Here is an 18,126-nt window from a genome sequence, read left to right as displayed (position 1 = left end):
CATAGAACATACAAAATATGCAAACTATCGTACATATCCCCGAAACAAGCATGACCTTCAAAAACTAAAAAATAAGTTATTTATTGGAATAAAATAGGTCCTTACAGACATGACAAAGCTTGCAATTTGCAACATGCAATTCAAACCCATATGCGCGAAACCTTTATTCATTGTCGGTGACAACACTATTTAGTACTTAGAGTCATAAACGTAATCCGATCCTGACGGCAACGGTCTAATTGTCCCGTTGGATTTTATTGCTTAAGGTCGAAAATGTTTTAAAATATTCAAATACATATTTACAACATTAGAAAAAAAGGAGATCTCTTTTTGCTCGCTGTAGTCGAGAAGTTGCTCGTTATAACCGTGAATAAATGTATGGAGAATACCAGAAACCAAAATTTCAACGAATGTTTCCTCGTTATATCAGAGATCTCACTATAACCATGCTTTTAGTAACTGAGTTCGACTGTAATAAACGAATAATAAATAAAAATAACAAAAAGCTCCTATTTATTTAGATTTGTATACATGGTGTGTTTATTTCAGATGCTCTGACCAATGACTCAGCTAGTCAGCAAATGGTGTTAGGCTGGTTCGGCACTTTGAGAGCTCTGTTCCATACTAATCCACTTTCTGGCCTTCCTCCCGATATTATACCCGTTGAAAAGTGTATGCAGGTAACAAAACTAATTAATATTCATACACTTGTCACCTGAATGGAGAATGATCCGTAGTCACATACAAGTCAATTGTATTTTTATTATTTCTTGAATTTTTTTGCACATATTTTGTGACCCGCATAGTAAAATAAAACTTTAAAATCTTTATTTTTAACCACATATATTTTTATTGCTTTTCTCCAACCTATTCGACAAGAATTTCATCATCTTCATATCCATCCTGAAGATGACAAGGTGCTTGCTGTAACCGCTTGTTAATTAAAGTGGTTAGAAAGAAAGTTAATGTTTTATTTTATATTTTTATTTTTATTCATTTACTAGCTGTACCAAATCACATGATTATGTGTCATTGTGTCTTGTTCGATGGAAAGAAAAGCATGTTTGAAATCACCAATATGAATCTCAATAAATTTGTTAGGAATAATTTAATTATCTTATTTAAAGGTATTACTTTTTAACCAATTGGATGATATGGTATAGGAACATAGAACATAGAGAACCTTAACATATTGTAAACCAGACGAATGCCGTGGATCTTCCTCGAAAGACATCTAGAGGAAGACAAAAAATTCATGGATGAATTCAAGATAACGTAATTCGAAGGCATGGCCTAGGTGACGTTGTCTATGATAAAAGTACCTAAAACCTGAGAATGAGGAGAGCTGACCCTAACAATGTACAAAGATGATAAGTTGGGATGGAGCCAGGAAGAAGAAGAAGTCAGTTAGTTTTAGCGTGTTTCTTTTTTTAGATGTACTGGATATGCCTGCAGTTTATCGACTCCAAGTCAAGTGATCACAATGTACAGAACTCTGCCATGGAGTGTCTGAACGTGCTGCTGAACGAACCCAGTCCTGCCCTGAGGTCCGCATTGCTGGACCCCAATGGGCCGGCCACTCTGATGGCTGCCGCTAGCGAAAAGGGCAAAGGAAAATGGCACCACAGATCTCTGAGTAAGTACTCTCTTTTGTCTTTTCTACTCAAGTGCTAAAATTCAATTGTTTTGAAAAGTTTTTGAATAAAGAACGGTGGCGGCTACGTCGGATGAGGCTGTGGTCACTCAGGTAGGTCCCTAAAGGTACAGGAGACGTATCAAGCCGTCAAGTTTACAGAATTGTTGGGTAATATATCCAAAAAAATTCTACATTTATTAATGTATATGTTAATACGTGACGCGTTTCGTCTTCTTAAGATATTATCAAACACTGACTAAAAATATTTACAAAATGTCCTTATATATCGCTCACTCCTTTCAAGAACGTCATAAATCAAAAAACTCCATTTTTCAGGAGAACGTTTTTAAAGTTTAAAAATATAATACAATTTGTTAAAAATAAATACCAAGCCACTTGTAGAACTTTTTACTTTGTAACAGATCTTTTAAGGTAAAACCTGAAGGTTTTTTCTCCATTTGAAAAATATTTTTTATATTTAAAAAAAATAATCAAACCATACCTTTTCTTCAAAATGCAAAAACAACACTTTCTGCTCTGTAGCGGGTAAATATTATGTTAAAAATGTGCCTCTTTTGCTGGGATATAGTAAATTTTTTGGGCATTCCGAAAACATGCACAACTGAAAATTGACGAATTTTGATTTATGACGTTCTTGAAAGGAGTGAGCGATATGTACTAACAATAATTGCTATTATTAGGTCTAGGAGTGCATATAATCCACAAATCCCTCCGAAATACCCACCATTATATCGTAGTCGTACAGGAGAAAGTGACCAACTGACAAAACGTAAAATTTTCAGGAGGGCCATTTAAATGACTTTTGCTTGGTAAGAAAATAAACATCAATGCAGCTATTTATTTTTATCAAGTCAATATATTATACTTCAAAGTTTAAAATCGCTTTGGGTATTTTTCAGGGCAATATTAAGCTAGTGAGATATCAAATAGTTCATAATCACGTTTTTGTATCAAATGCACTTGGTCACTTTCTCCTGTATGACTACGATATGTACTCCTAGACATAATTATTTCAATTATTGTTAGTATATAAGGACGTTTTGTAAATGTTTTTAGTCAGTGTTTGATAATGTCCTAAGAAGACGAAACGCGTCACGTATTAACATATACTACATACATAAGTAAATGTAGAATTCAAATCCAATAAACCTTGTTTAATTTTGGATATATTATCCAACAATTCGATAAAGAGTACCCTTTTTTACACCATAATACTGCCTGTAGCTACATCAGAATTTTATATACAATTATCTCCTAGGTTCTGTCAGTATGGTGCAGTCCGTATTGTCAAAAGCCTCATCATCAGTAAACCTCAACGAACCGGAAGAAATGAGCGAAATGTCCGACTTCCCTACATTCCAAGGAAGTCTGATGTTCTCTAGCATATCCCAGCAGCAAACTCCATACCGGAGTATGGAAGATCTCAGTACCAGGGTGAGTGTATAATCTATAATCTAAATTTCTAACCTTATCCGCACCCGATTTTGCATAGGTCACTACATCGTACAGACGCAGTATATCTCAATTGTTAAATGCACGATGGAAGCATGATTTAAGCCCTGCGCTTCAGATACCAGTCCAGGGTAATATTGAATAAATATAAGAGTGAAAAAGTAATAATAATAATAATAATAAAACCCTTACCCGCACCCAATGGTGCATAGGGCACTACGTAATGCAAACACAGTGTTATCTTGATCGTTTACACATGAAGGAAAGGTGATCAGCCCTCCACCTCAGGTACCAGTCCAGGGTAATATTGGATAAATAGTGCAGTGAAAAAATCACTAATATTTATTTTACCTCCTCTGGGAATCGAATCCGGAACCTCCAGAACGGTAGCCGAGCGTGCTGACCATTACATTACGGAGGCGAAAAATTACTTACATTTATATTGAGCCCCCTGGGATTCGAACCTGGGACCTCCAGCGGGGTAGCCAAATATGCTTGCTGACCACAACACTATAGAGGCGGACAAAAATCTAAATTTAGACTAGGTCAATTGCGATTCTGGCCTTTTGGGCCATTCTGGGCTATTGATATCTGACTAACTGGTTATAAACACACATTTACGACAGCCCAATAGATGAGCCAGTGATGGGGAAAGGTGTTGGGCGCTGGAAGTCAAAAAGCATGTTGATTCAATGCCGATTTGTATTCGTTACTTTTTCATGGTTTATATTTTTTCTAAGTTTTTGATGTAAAATGGTTCAATGTGTTAATAGACTTCTTTTATATAAGTCGTTATTTAATTATTTTTCCAAACCTCGTCTAGTTATGAAGATGAAACAAAATACTGTAATATCAATTGTATAAAGTTGTGTAGTACTTTTTTCAAAATTATTTTATTGATAGAAGTTTTAAGGAAATGATGTACCATTTATTGTTTTGATTCTGGTGGCTGCCAAATTTAAGAAGGTTTAAAAATACAGAAGTATTTGATGCGGAAAAATAGCTGTTTAAATAATTCTCTGAAAAATAACATACCTGTCTTAAATATTGCTTCAAGCCTTTTTGTTTCCCTGGATGGATACATATGCAGAAGAACGAATGATTTTAGCTTTTTAGAAGGCAAGCAATCAGTATTAATTTGTAAATAAAATGCTCTAATTTCTTGCAACTACAAGTTTTATGTTCCATATTGTAATAATATAATATGTGCCCAACATTGGTATCTTTATATTTTTCGACAGTCAGTAATTTTCAGATTAATCTTTGTTTTTTTTTGTTTGATTACTCCAGGAAATGAACACACCAGACTCCCCCCGCAGTTCCATCATGAACGAGTCCATCAGACCAGAGATGACCCCTGAACAGTTCACGTCATACGTGAATGCAAAGTTTTCAGAAACTTTCACGGAAAAGGAACAAGACAATGTTGACAATGCACAAAGTAACGATGAACTTGATGACCAACAAAGTGTCAAATCAAACCATAACTTGAAGGTATGTAAATCTTGCCAGAAATATAGCAAACTCGGTCTTGATACATTGTTTGCGGGAAACGCTAAGAAGTGTCTTTTACGTATTATTGGTAGCAAAGGTGTGGCTTCCATACAGGTAAAAAGGTAGTGCCTATCCTAACTTACCCGCGTGATATATTAAAACGCAACCAGTACCCACCCTACCTTACTAAGTAGTACAAGCTTACCTTAAATCTTCCTCTTAGGTCAGGGTAAGTTAAGGAACCTAACTGGTAAAAGTAATTGTTGGTTTTTTATTTCAGACAAATATTGGCACATTTTATGATAATGATGTACCATTGAAGTATTGCGCCCGATTGCTAGTCAGCCGATTTCTTTTATCCGGTTTTTCAGGTAAATACATTTTTGAATATTCAAACAATATGTTAAGTAATTCTAAAAACAAAAATATTCTTGAAGGTTTTTTGTGGCACATTTTATAAACTTAATAAAATAAAAATGAAAACTATTATTTTAGCATTTTTTTCCAATTGGTTTCAACAAGCACCTTCTCGTCTTTAGGGATGGATATGTACTGATATGTATGAGTACATATTAATCCTCGAAGATGACAAAGTGCTTGTCGAAACCGGTTGGAAAAAAGTATCAACCATAATAGTACTTACAACATTTTGAGTGTGTCCAAATACTTGTTCACAAAATCTGGATTATCTCCAATTACAGGAGTTATTTTCATATTATTTTTTGACATCTCATCAAAGATGAAGAAGAATATGGAAGTCTGGGTATTTACGGGGCTTACGACCGTCATAGGCTGGTTTAAGTGATCACTCTACACACGTGATTCATGAACAAGGTTTCTAAATTGGTTCATATTTATATGTAACTTCCAAGAATTTGAGTAGTGTGGTTGTCAATAATGGGTGGAATTGGTGAATGTTGCACGTGTGTAGAGTGATCACTTAAACCAGCCTATGACGGTCGTAAGCCCCGTAAATGCCCAGACTTCCATATTCTTCTTCATCTTTGATGAGATGTCAAAAAATAATATAATAGTACTTAGTTTGAAAATGCCATAACAAGGCGAAACAATTGTCACAATTTTTATTTTTATTTCTTTTTAATAATAAATACAATTTAGTAGATACCGAAAATCGGTATTTGATTTTAATATTTAATATATACACTTAAAAACATAGTTCAAGTTTGATTTTATACAGTTTCAAAATTTATTTGACAAAAACCTTTCGAGTTTCTAAAGTAGAAACCATTTTAGGGTTTAACACAAGGACTTTGTCTCATTTTTGGAGAGGAACAGCGTTACTAGAATAAGATGTTTTATAAGTAGAAATATCTAATTAATAAATAAAAATGTAACGTTTTTTGCACCAGTGTTAAAACTTTAAAAAATTTAGTTTTATAATAGTAATTTAAATTTAGTTTTATAATAGTTTTATAATAGTAAAATTTTGTCCGCCTCCGTAGTGTAATGGTCAGCACGCTCGGCTACCGTTCTGGAGGTCCCGGGTTCGATTCCCAAGGGGGGTAAAATAAATATAAGTGATTTTTTCACTGTCATATTTATTCAATATTACCCTGGACTGGTACCTGAAGCGGAGGGCTGATCACCTTTCCTTCATGTGTAAACCATCAAGATGACACTGCGTTTATATGACGCAGTGCCCTATGCACCATTGGGGTGCGGATAAGGGTTTTATTATTTTTATTATTATATTTTTTTTTCAACCTAATTTTATTTTTAATAAATGTTTTAATTTTTTTTTCAGGTCGAACAATATCCGACAGATCTGTGCGTGTTTCCGTCAAAGCTCTGGCCATTTCATGTCTGTCTTCGATAGTCAATATGTATCCGGAGTGTCTCGTCATGTATTTGGATAAAGATGTTGATTTACACAATGTGTCAGGTATAAGAAACTTTAGAATAAACACAGAAATATCTAAAGTGATACAACTAATCGAGGTAGATCTCCTGGGTAACTTTGAACAAAACCAAATTATTTTTAATTTAAGTTTTCCTTAGTAAATACTACTATTACTTAAAATCTATTAGAGGTGACACGTGTTTCATATCATTTTCAAACACCGTATGTGATGCTAAGTCTAAATTTTAGAGTTGTGTCTTGGGACGTTAAAGGTTATAGAGGGGGTAGGAACTGTTTCTTATTTTTATTTATTTATTTTACCCTTAACATCCCAAAAATACAACTCTAAAATATTGATTTTGCTTCAGGTACGGTGTTTGAAAATCATGCGGAACGCATTGAAATATGTCACAATAGATTTTAATAGATAGTGGTATTTACCAAGTAAAACTTAAATTGTAAATGGATAGATTTTACTATAAAGTGACTGCCAAATCAACTAATGAAACCAAATAATTTTATTTGGAAATTTTCATTTCACTAATAACCTTTCTTAAACACAATTTCCTACTATATGAAAACAATTTAAAAAACATTCAATGTCAATGTGAAAAAGGTTTGGCATTGCGTTGCAAAGTAAGCGACTGTATATTTTCTTCTGTTGAGTTTTTTGTGGTTTTCTCATCACTGAAGTAGGTGCGGAGAAGTTCTCATGAATAGGTCACACTTGACCATCCTACCCAATCCTCACATTTGGTTATTAAGATAGATTTAAAGTCCTTTCATCGAATATAATAAGCCTTACGTTATAATCAAGGCTGGTAATAACTGCAACTTCAATATATAAAAAGATTTTGGATGTGCAATTATTCATTTTGATTATATACAATGACATTCATAACACAAACAAATTCAATATATTCACAAAACGAATGTGAAAAACCGTACAAAGTTACCCAATTTGTATGGCAATGTTTTTATATTTTTAAAATGTTGATTTTTCTAGGTAACTCTGAGTTTTCTAATGTGTCTCACAATGAGATGATGAACGATTTCGTATTCGAAAGAAATGTCTGCTATCAAGAGTCCATGACTGACTCGTATGGCCAGGAACTTCTCAGCAAGAGCATCGACTTGATGAGCCAACTCAGCAATCCGGGAAGTAATAACTCCGGAGTGAGTCAGAGGATGTCTTCTTCCATTCGTAGGGAAAAATTCAAAACTGTTCTGCAAGAGAGTGTTGATAACAGCTCTCTGGCTTGCATTCCTAGCAATATGCTCGATAGTAAACAGACCCAGGCCCAAAATACAAGCCAAATGGGCGCTAGCTTTATGAGTGGGGATTCGACTAACCAAGGAATGACCGCGAGTAATTTCACAATGGCAAGTAATATGACAAAGTCGCGCGACCAACAGTCCTCCGATTACTTGATGACAACAAGCGTAGATCCTTTAACTTCGAGTCTCGAATTAGAAATGAAGTTTGACTATTTCGGCGAATCTTCAAACAGCCTCGACGCTCCAAATCCCTCAGATGACAACAAAAACATCGAAGAAAAGTTCCAGGACATGTTTCTCAAAAGCGACGGAAACACCGTTGTCGAACGGCAGATTTCCAACGAATCTAAAGGATCCACGAAAAGCGACGAAATCGATGAAGGTAGACTTTCTAATAAAGAGCCCCCGATTCGAAAACATTCGTCAGAAAGAAGCGTCATGAATCAGGAAAAGATTTTAGAAACCGTTGAAGAAAATTCGAGAATAGACGATGAAGAGTCTTACAGGTCGGAATGCGCCGAAAAATTGATATCTAAATCGGTAAAATCGGAAGATAATCTTGCAGACGGTCCGAATGAACAAGACGCCGGTCCACAGCACATGTCCGAGTTGATATACCTGATGAAGGATCACGCTGACCCTCAAATAAGAGGTCTGATCAGGGTCTGTATCGGGGTGTTCCTCAATTCCGTAGTCCACGCGTCATCTGGTGATTATCACAAGTGGAAATCGTTTTCTGCGGTCCCTAAAGATGTCGCTGATAGAATGGTGCTCCCGGACTTGGTGAAAATTATACTAGAGGTAGATAGATTGATTTTCTTTAGCCTCTGTTTTTTTTACAAATTTTTTACCAGATTTGAAACTTACTTAACCACTTAACAGTTAAATTTTTGTGAGAAAATGCGTCAATGCAGGATATTGTCTCTAATAAGTTGAAACAAGACTAACCAAACACTGCTCGGGTTAGTTAATAAAAACAAATTCATAAATATATTTGCTCAGGCAAATCAATACCAATAAGTTGGAATACGATTTGCCCGAGCAGCATTTGGACTCATCAATACAATATACACCAACAAAAGCATATTACTAGGATGAACTGGTTAACTATAAAGAAATTGTCAATGTATATTTGTTTTAATGTAATGTACCAATAATATCCGCGGTATTCAGCCAGATCTAGCACCCAGATTGTATAATTTTGCACCACTTAAAATAGAAAAAATGTTAAAAAGTGACATATTATTATTGAATGGGAAGCGAGAACAGTTTAAAGTTGGTCACCCCATCAAAATAAGTATTATTATTAATAATAATAAAACCCTTATCCGCACCCCAATGGTGCATAGGGCACTGCGTCATATAAACGCAGCGTTATCTTGATCGTTTACACATGAAGGAAAGGTGATCAGCCCTCCGCTTCAAGTACAGGTACTGGACAGGTCCAGGGTAATATTGAATAAATATTACAGTGAAAAAAAAATCTCCGCCTCCGTAGTGTAATGGTCAGCACGCTCGGCTACCGTTCTGGAGGACCCGGGTTCGTTTCCCAGGGGGGGTAAGAATAAAATAAAAAAATAAATTATTATTATTACAATGTTAACTTCCAGTTTTGTAAAGAATCATGGATTTTTTAATTTTATTAAAAAAATAAATAAAAAAACACTTTGAGTTAGTCAGTCTAGAAATGTGAATAGTCAACTGTTATTTTTTCAGTTACCCAATTGGAATGGTGTTTGCTACTTTTTCTCAGATTATATTTCTTTTCAGCTTAAGTTTTTGCTGTCGAATTGGCAACCAAGTTGCCAGTATTAAGTTACAACTTATTTCAAAGAATTCATAAAATGTGATTTATATAAAATGCAACGTTGATATTTTTCAGGGTTTATCAGATGACATACATTCCTGCGTTAATAACTCTTTAACAGCCCTCGGCAAGTGTATGGAATCCATCACACTCAGCAACCAAATAGCCATCATTCCGACGGCACTCAATTCTCTGCGTGTTGTAGAAAGTAACCCTTATTGGCTTTGCAAAGTCAACCTGTGTAAACTCTACGAAAAGTTCCCGTACCAAAGGTTTGTAATTTCTATTTATTCTTCTAACTCTTATCTGCACTCAATAGTGCATATGGCTTCAAACATTAGTGATGTTATCTTGATCGCTAGACACGTGAAGGAAAGGTGATCAGCCGGGCGCTTCAAGTATAGCTATAAATAGGCTTACCATAATTATGAAGTTCTAAACTGGGACAGGAGGGACAGGTAGGAAAAAAAAACAAGTACAGTGAAACCTCTTATAATGAGCATAATTCGTTCCAGCATCTTACTCGTTAAGCTAAATACGCGTTAAGCGAAACATAGAAATGCGCCATCTGAATAGATAAATCGACAGTGGTCGCGTAAACCGTGACAAAATCTAAACCGACCGGAACACCGGGACCCGTGTCTGAAACTGGGACAATCCCGGTCAAACTGGGACGTATGGTATGCCTAGCTATAAACTTAAGTTGATCTAGTTAAGGAATGGTTATTTGGAAACTGGCAGTCGTGAAGTAGAGTTTTTAAGTGGTATTACACAATGTGAACGATGAATGATAAGGAGAGTGAGTGTATTACCATACCACAAAATTAATAATGGTTTTAAAATACAAAATATAACCTAACATCTTCATTCTGGCTCCATCCCAACTTATCGCCTTATGTAGACTGTTGAAGTCAGCTCTTCTTTTACTCAGGTAGTAGGTCCTTCTATCATGTGCAACGTCACCTAGGCCATGCCTTAGAATGAGGATATCTTTCTGTAGCATCTATGAATTTTTTGGTCTTCTTCTAGATGTCTTTCGAGGAAGATACATGGCAATTGCCTGGTTTAACCTAACGTAACTTAACATAACAAATGTAAATATTTGATTAAGTATATCAAAAATCACAGTCTTTTTACTCATATTTAAAGTTACCCAGATTGCAAGTATGTGTGAACGTTTATTTATTGCGGCAGTTTACATTTTCTCCTTTCAGATTTTCTATTATTTTGCCTGATTGGAATAAGAGGAGTTCTTTGGTATTGGAAATCATGATCACACTTTTGAGTGACCAAGACCAAAGAGTGAGAAAAGCTGCTACCGAAGTCATTACCAGGTATAATATTTTGTTACTTTCCTTACTTAGGTTACCATTAACTTTCAGATGGATTTAAGAATACATACGATTGATTGTAACTAGTATAACTTACCTAACTCGGCTCACATAATATAATAATGGTAATTTTTTCAGCAAATCAATTCATATAAAACCACAATACAGTTGGTACTGTTACATTATTTTTATATAGCTATGATTAAAGATGGCGCTCAAAAAATTTACAGGGATTGCCAACTGATAATTTAGAATTATTGAAATTCTTGAATACTTTTTGAGACAGTAACAAAACAAAAAGCCAATTTTAGTAAGGGCGGAAATTACGAATTATCATTGTTCTAATTAACAGACTTACTAACTTGACTTAATGGAATGTCTTCAAATAGTCCATTTCAAAATGAATGACCTTGTTTTCAGAATTTTAACTGTTATTTTCCCTCCAAAACAAGATGTCAACATTTAAAATTTAAAATTATCGGTACACTTTATTACAAAAAGCCAGATTCGGTACCTTAAAAATAGCGGAAATTACCAATTATCATTGTTCTATTAAGACTCTTGCTGTATTTGCTTAGTTCAGTTGAATGTCTTCACATAGTCCCTTAAAATGGCAGAAATTTTCAATTATTATTCTACTAGACAGACTCCTTCTGTATTTGCTTAGTCCAATGGAATGTCTTCACATAGTCTCTTAAAATGGCATAAATTTCCAATTATCATTATTCTATTAGACAGACTCTTGCTGTATTTGCTTAGTTCAATGGAATGTCTTCACATAGTCCCTTAAAATGGTAGAAATGACCAATTATCATTATTCTAATAGACAGACTCTTAATGTATTTGCTTAGCTCAATGGAATGTCTTCACATAGTCCCTTAAAATGGTAGAAATTTCCAATTATCATTATTTTACACTATTAGACAGACTCTTGCTGTATTTGCTTAGTTCAATGGAGTGTCTTCACATAGTCCCTTAAAATGGCAGAAATTTCCAATTATCATTATTCTATTAGACAGACTCTTGCTGTATTTGCTTATTTCAATGGAATGTCTTCACATAGTCCCTTAAAATGGTAAAAATGACCAATTATTATTATTCTAATAGACAGACTCTTAATGTATTTGCTTAGCTCAATGGAATATTTTCACATAGTCCCTTAAAGTGGCAGAAATTACCAATTATCATTATTCTAATAGATGGACTCTTCCTATATTTGCTTAGCTAAACAGAATGTCTTCAAATGGTACATTGCAAAATTTATATCTTTATTTTCAGAATTTTGCCGGTTATCTTCCCGCCAAAACAAGACGTCAATAGGCTGATAACAAACTTGGCCTATTCTCAGTCAGAGACACTGCTGTTCACGAAATCCAAGGCCGATGTGAATTTCCTGAAAGATTTTTCTAACGCGTTTGTTCTGTCGGATTTACCCGGGTCTTTGAAAGTGTTGCGTAGCAAGTACGATATAAGCTGTGGCGACATGTTGCAAGAGAATTTGAAAAACATTGTTTCACTACTGTGCTTCAAATTGACTGAGTCCAGCTGCAAGTTTCTAACTGTGAGTAGTCCATATTCCAAACAAAGAAGATATTTGCTCAAATATGTGTGATACATATTCTATTAGTGTATTTAAATTTACAACATTTTGAGTATGTCCAAATAATTGTTATCTGGATTATCTCAACTTAGGAGTTATTTTTACATTTTTGACATCTCAACATAGATGAAGATGAATATAAGTATATCCAATCCAATTCAACATAGGTATTGTGAACACATATGTACTGTGTCACAAATTTGATCGATATATCTAGAGGTGGAGACTGACCGGAGCGTTTCGTCGTAACATAACGTCGTAACATCGCTCGCGGCGAGCATCACCGAGCATCCGAAACTATGGATGGAGCGCTCGGCTCGTTGTACTGACTGCCTGAATGCTCGCATCGTAACGTGTTACGTTACGACGTAATGCTCCGGTCAGTTTCCGCCTTAGGAGTTCCAAAATTGTTAGTAGTGTGGTTGTCAATCATGGGTAGAATTGATGAATGTTGCACATGTGTAAAGTGATCACTTAACCAGCCTATGACTGGTCATAAGCACTGTAAATACCTTGACTTCCAAAATGAATTTTTGGGCGACAGAGACTTTACTATAATATGTATCCAACTTTTACAAATTTGAAAGATATTGGTTTTTTAAATTATTTTAACACATTGCTATCGGGCAATTTGGATCTGTACAATATTTTTTTGGGATCTCTTCTGCTCTAACAAAAGTAAACAAATAGAACGCTTATAAGCGTCTCTTACTCTTTACTAACAGTATGTAAAAGATGCTAATATTTAATGTTTATAAAATATGTTTTCTCTTTTCTTTCCAGCAAGGTTGCCTGGAGACCCTTTTAGAAATAAGTTTACAGTATCCGCCCACCAAGTATCCAGAGGCATACTTACACTTGGGCCTTTTGGAGATGTGCCTTCAATTACTAGACAGCCGCACCTTATCTGTTACTTGCTGCGAAACTTTACTAGCTCTAGCCACTGAAATTTATGCCAGTAAGTGTAGAGCCAATATAATGTCAATATGATTTCATGTAAATATTTAAATTAACTGCCAATTTGGGTAATAAATCGTATTAAAAGAGGTCTCCCTCATACTTTAGGCAGTAAGGTAATACATAATAACATCATATTACCAGACTTTTATTATGTTATATTACCCAAGTCTGCTTTTGATTTTGGTTTGAATTATTGAATTGCATTATAATTGACTTCTTTAAATTGAATTTGGGTAATAAATCAATTAAAGAGATGTCTCCTCCTTACTTTAAGCAGTCAGGTAATTATAGCATCATATATCGAGATCTTGAGATTTGGATTTGAAATATCAAATTTATTTATTTTATTTACGGCATTACTGCCTTTTACAAAAAATAACATAGAAATTAAAAATTAAGATAGATTACATAGAAAATAATATTAAATGATATAAAATAAAAATAACAATAATGAAAAACGAAAAGATAAGTATAAGTAATAAAACAAATTCAAAACTTGGTGAAAAAAATTGGTACAAATTAAGGAAGCTAATAATCGCAATAAAATTCATAACAAGATACAAAAAGTGGTCTGTAAATTTTATTTTATTTTATTTTATTTTATTTATTTTATTTTATTGGAAGGAAGAACAACAGTTACAATATATGATACATACAGAATACAAAAAATAAAATCATGAGTACCAATTATAGTTCTTCACAACTATACATAAGAGAGGTCTATATAAAGGAAGAGACATGAGACAAGGATGGGATAAAGAGAAAAGGAGATGGCAGTGATAGGAAAAGAAGAAAAGGAAAGGACAGGGAATAGAATTACTTTTTTAGGTTTATAAGATTTCGAACAACTTAGCTTTAAATTTTGAAAGATTGGAGTAGAACATATCAAGGTGTGTACAACATTCATCAAATTTCCCACAACTTCGATAAATAAAGGAATTTTTCGAATAGTTCTTTAAATTTTGACTTAAAGATGTTAAATGATGTATTTAAAATATCAACCAATGGCCCGTAATTATTAAAATTAACTGTTAATTAGGGAAATATTTTCTATTACATAGAGGTCTTCTCTAACTCTAGGCAGTCAGGTAATAATAACACCATATAAAGGGACCTTTGTTATTTTATATTACCCGAGTCTGCTGTTGATTTTGGTTTGAATTATTGAATTGCATTGTAATTAACTTCTAATTTGGGTAGTAAATCATATTACATAGATGTCTCCTCCATACTATAAACAGTCAGGTAATAACATCATATAAATAGACCTTTGTTATGGTGTATAACTCAAGTATGCAATTAATTTTGTCATTTAAAAAAAAAAAAACATTAAATAGGAAATATTAAATTACGCATTATGTGGTATTATACAAGTGTTTAATTTAAAAAAAATTAACATATCATTCCACAAAGTTAATGCGGAATCAATAAATAAAATAATTTTGTCATAATAGCACCATATAATGAGAACATTTTGAGTGTGTCCAAATACGTATTCACAAAATCTGGATTATCTCCAATTACAGGAGTTATTTTCATATTATTTTTTGACATCTCATCAAAGATGAAGAAGAATATAAAAGTCTGGGCATTTACGGGTAATTTAATAATGGGTAGAATTGGTGAATGTTACAAGTGTGCAAAGCGATCACTTAAACCAGCCTATGACAGTCGTCAGCCCCGTAAATTCCCAGACTTCCATATTATTCTTCATCTTTGATGATATGTCAAAAAATAATATATAATGAGAACTATATTATATTAAATAAATTGAGTCTACAGCTGATTTTGGTTTGCTATTAGATTTTTCGATATGGGCTGGATGTATTTATGTGTAAAAATATTCTCTTACAAAATGCCTTAATTTTTTCAAAACTTGCATCTGCAGTAACTGCGCTGAAAGTGATCAGGAATGCGCATTATCGGGGTCTGAACTACACCAAGGAACCGACCAAGAAGATGTGGCTGCACTTTGGAGATGAGAATTTCTCCACCAAAGCCGACAGCTTCCTGAAGATAACCCTGAAGATGCTGAATGTGGTCATACACATCATAGAAGACGTTACTCCTTCTCCGTTTCTCCAGAAATCGTCCAGCATCATACCTCCTAGTCCGATAAGACGTTCAAGTAAGTCAATTTTGTCATTTGATTAATTGATTTGGCAGTCACTTCATGGTTAAATCTATCCATTTTTAATTTGAGTTATATGAACTTGGTAAATACCACTTTTATTTTAACACAACTGATTAAAGTAAATATTTAAACTCACAACTATTTACATAATATAATCTATAATATCTAGAAATTGTGGTATTTACCAAGTATAATTTAAATTAAAAAAGTTAATTTTGTTCTATTTTTATATAATAATGGCTAGGACACTCAGAATTATACACCCGTATTGTTACTACTTTGCGTAACGTAATGTAACTCTACTAATTTGTAGAACATAATTGTGTATTTACAAACTGTAACAATAATAGACATGTCGCTCAATCCTTTCAAGAACGTCATAAATCAAAAATCGACAATTTTCAGTTGTTAATGTTTTCGGAATGCCCAAAAAATGTACTATAACCCAGCAAAAGTGGCATATTTTTAACTTAATATTTACCCGCTATAGGGCAGAAAGTGTTGTTTTTGCATTTTGAAGAAAAGTTATTGTTTAATTATTTTTTGAAATAAACTAAATATTTTTCAAATGGAGAATAAACCTTCAGGTTTTACCTCATAGGATCTGTTGCACAGTAAAAAGTTAAATAAGTGGCTTGATATTTATTTTTAAAACATTGCATTTTATTTTCAAACTTTAAAAACGCTCTCCTGAAAAATCATGTTTTTTGATTTATGACGTTCTTGAAAGAAGTGAGGGATGTGTCTAATAGGTAACTGTTACTTTTTCTGTTATATAATTGGGATAGTATTTGTTACATTATCTTTGTTTGTTTTCATCCCAGCTAAAGTTTTTTTTTCAAATATATTAGGAACTAAAAATACGTTATATGTAACCAAATTTGAGCATTGATTAGTTTTAAATGATCTACATAGTTAAATCTTAATTTCTTTTAAAGAAGTCATTATACAATTTACAATGATTAAAGAAAACACTTGTTTTTTACCACTTGAGTTTTATTAAAGACTACATGTTTCAGAAGTTAAACTTCCATCATTCAGGTCTGTATAATAACTTATACTGTATGTTATTATACAGACCTGAATTATGGAAGTTTAACTTCTGAAACATGTAGTCTTTAATAAAACTCAAGTGGTAAAAAACAAGTGTTTTCTTTAATCATTGTAACATGTCTTACCACAAAGTTAATGCCGAAACAATAAATAAAATTATACAATTTAATTACCTAAATCTATAATAAATCTTTTGTATACAATTGAAATACAATTTTTGCAATTATCAAAATAAATAAATTGTTTCATCTTCTTCAATTGGCTGGCAAATCACAAAAGACTGAATTCCTTTATAAGTTAATAACATAAATTGAAGATTTTGGGGCAAAAACCACACGTGTTATAAAACATTTAATTTTTACAGCAGACAATTTTAAAAACCAAATGTTAACAAATTGCATAGCGCAGCATATTTTTTAAACCTGATTTGATGAATATTTTTCCTTTCTATAGTGTGTGTCTAAAAATGAAATTGATAAACATTATTTTCTGCCCAAAGTCTTTAATTAAGTTCCTCGCTGTAGCACATATTCATAAGCTGTTCTTTCTATCCTTCCAGGTGAACACCCGAAGAGAAACAGCGAGTCTTGGAATTCAGGGGAGGTAACATTGCCAGATGAAAAGAGTTCATCGAAAAAGAAAGGTCCATTCAGTTCCACCAATGGGCATTTCAATCCGATAGGCTATTTTGTTAATGATGCCGTTTTTATGAAACTCTTTGGAAACTTGAAGTCGGCTTATTCTAGTCATAAGGTAATAATATTCTGTAAAACGTCATTATTAATTATCTTACCCACAAGCTGAGACAAGCATTATCAATAAAATTAGGAAAGGTGTGTTGAGATGGTTTGGACATGTAGAACGAATGAGTAAGGAAAAAACTTCTTCTCCGTCTTATTCCTCATTGCTGAGGGTTGTGACCCTTGCAGAAGCAATGACTCTTCTCCAGTTATCCCTTGACTGCGCTGCACGTAGCGCTCCAACCACTGAGGTGCCTGAGTAAGGAAAAAACAGTAAAACAAATTTATGAGGCAAATGTAATTGGAAAAAGGAGCAGAGGAAGACGGAGAAAAACTTGGCATGATCAAGTACGCCAAATACTTGAAAGTGGTCAGGTTAGGAGTCGAAACAATCGGCGGGTATGTATGAGGAATGTTTGCGAGGACAGAGTGGTGTGGCATTCTATTCTCTCTGCCTACCCCTGCAGTGAAGTGGCGAGATGGTTAGTTAGTTCTTTGACCTTTTAAGTTTGGCTCCATCTCAAATATCAGAGGGAAGGCTCTTTGACTCTACGTATTCATGTGAACAATCATTTCGAACCGTGAACCTTATTAAAAGCAAACTAAGAAATTATCTTATTAATAAAAACCTGGAAACATGTTAAAAATAACGACATACAAACCTGACTTGACTAAACTTCAAAGGAGATGCAAGGAGATTATTCCCAATAAGTAATGTTCTTATGGGGACCTTACTTTTAAAGAATTTTTTATCAATGA

The 18,126-nt window shown here is 33.7% G+C and overlaps 1 protein-coding gene across 1 annotated transcript in view; it reads left to right on the top strand.

Moving 5' to 3' along the window:
* LOC148301548 (huntingtin-like) overlaps positions 1-18,126 on the top strand; it is a 60,227-nt gene that overhangs the window by 9,098 nt on the left and 33,003 nt on the right. The window contains exons 6-18 of the mRNA XM_088273081.1: positions 550-680; positions 1,435-1,636; positions 2,916-3,091; positions 4,400-4,603; positions 4,884-4,974; positions 6,369-6,506; positions 7,471-8,543; positions 9,625-9,821; positions 10,764-10,883; positions 12,159-12,441; positions 13,264-13,438; positions 15,329-15,568; positions 17,187-17,380. Coding sequence (XP_088129207.1) covers positions 550-680; positions 1,435-1,636; positions 2,916-3,091; positions 4,400-4,603; positions 4,884-4,974; positions 6,369-6,506; positions 7,471-8,543; positions 9,625-9,821; positions 10,764-10,883; positions 12,159-12,441; positions 13,264-13,438; positions 15,329-15,568; positions 17,187-17,380 — 3,224 coding nt within the window. The remainder of the gene's footprint in view (positions 1-549; positions 681-1,434; positions 1,637-2,915; positions 3,092-4,399; positions 4,604-4,883; positions 4,975-6,368; positions 6,507-7,470; positions 8,544-9,624; positions 9,822-10,763; positions 10,884-12,158; positions 12,442-13,263; positions 13,439-15,328; positions 15,569-17,186; positions 17,381-18,126) is intronic.

The sequence above is a fragment of the Brachycentrus maculatus genome, unplaced genomic scaffold (genome assembly GCF_059751285.1).
Source record: "Brachycentrus maculatus isolate JH-2025_06_01 unplaced genomic scaffold, ASM5975128v1 h1tg000543l, whole genome shotgun sequence".
NCBI classification, from domain to species: domain Eukaryota; kingdom Metazoa; phylum Arthropoda; class Insecta; order Trichoptera; family Brachycentridae; genus Brachycentrus; species Brachycentrus maculatus.
Note: the sequence above shows the minus strand (reverse complement) of the source record. Positions and strands in the feature narration are given on the sequence as shown.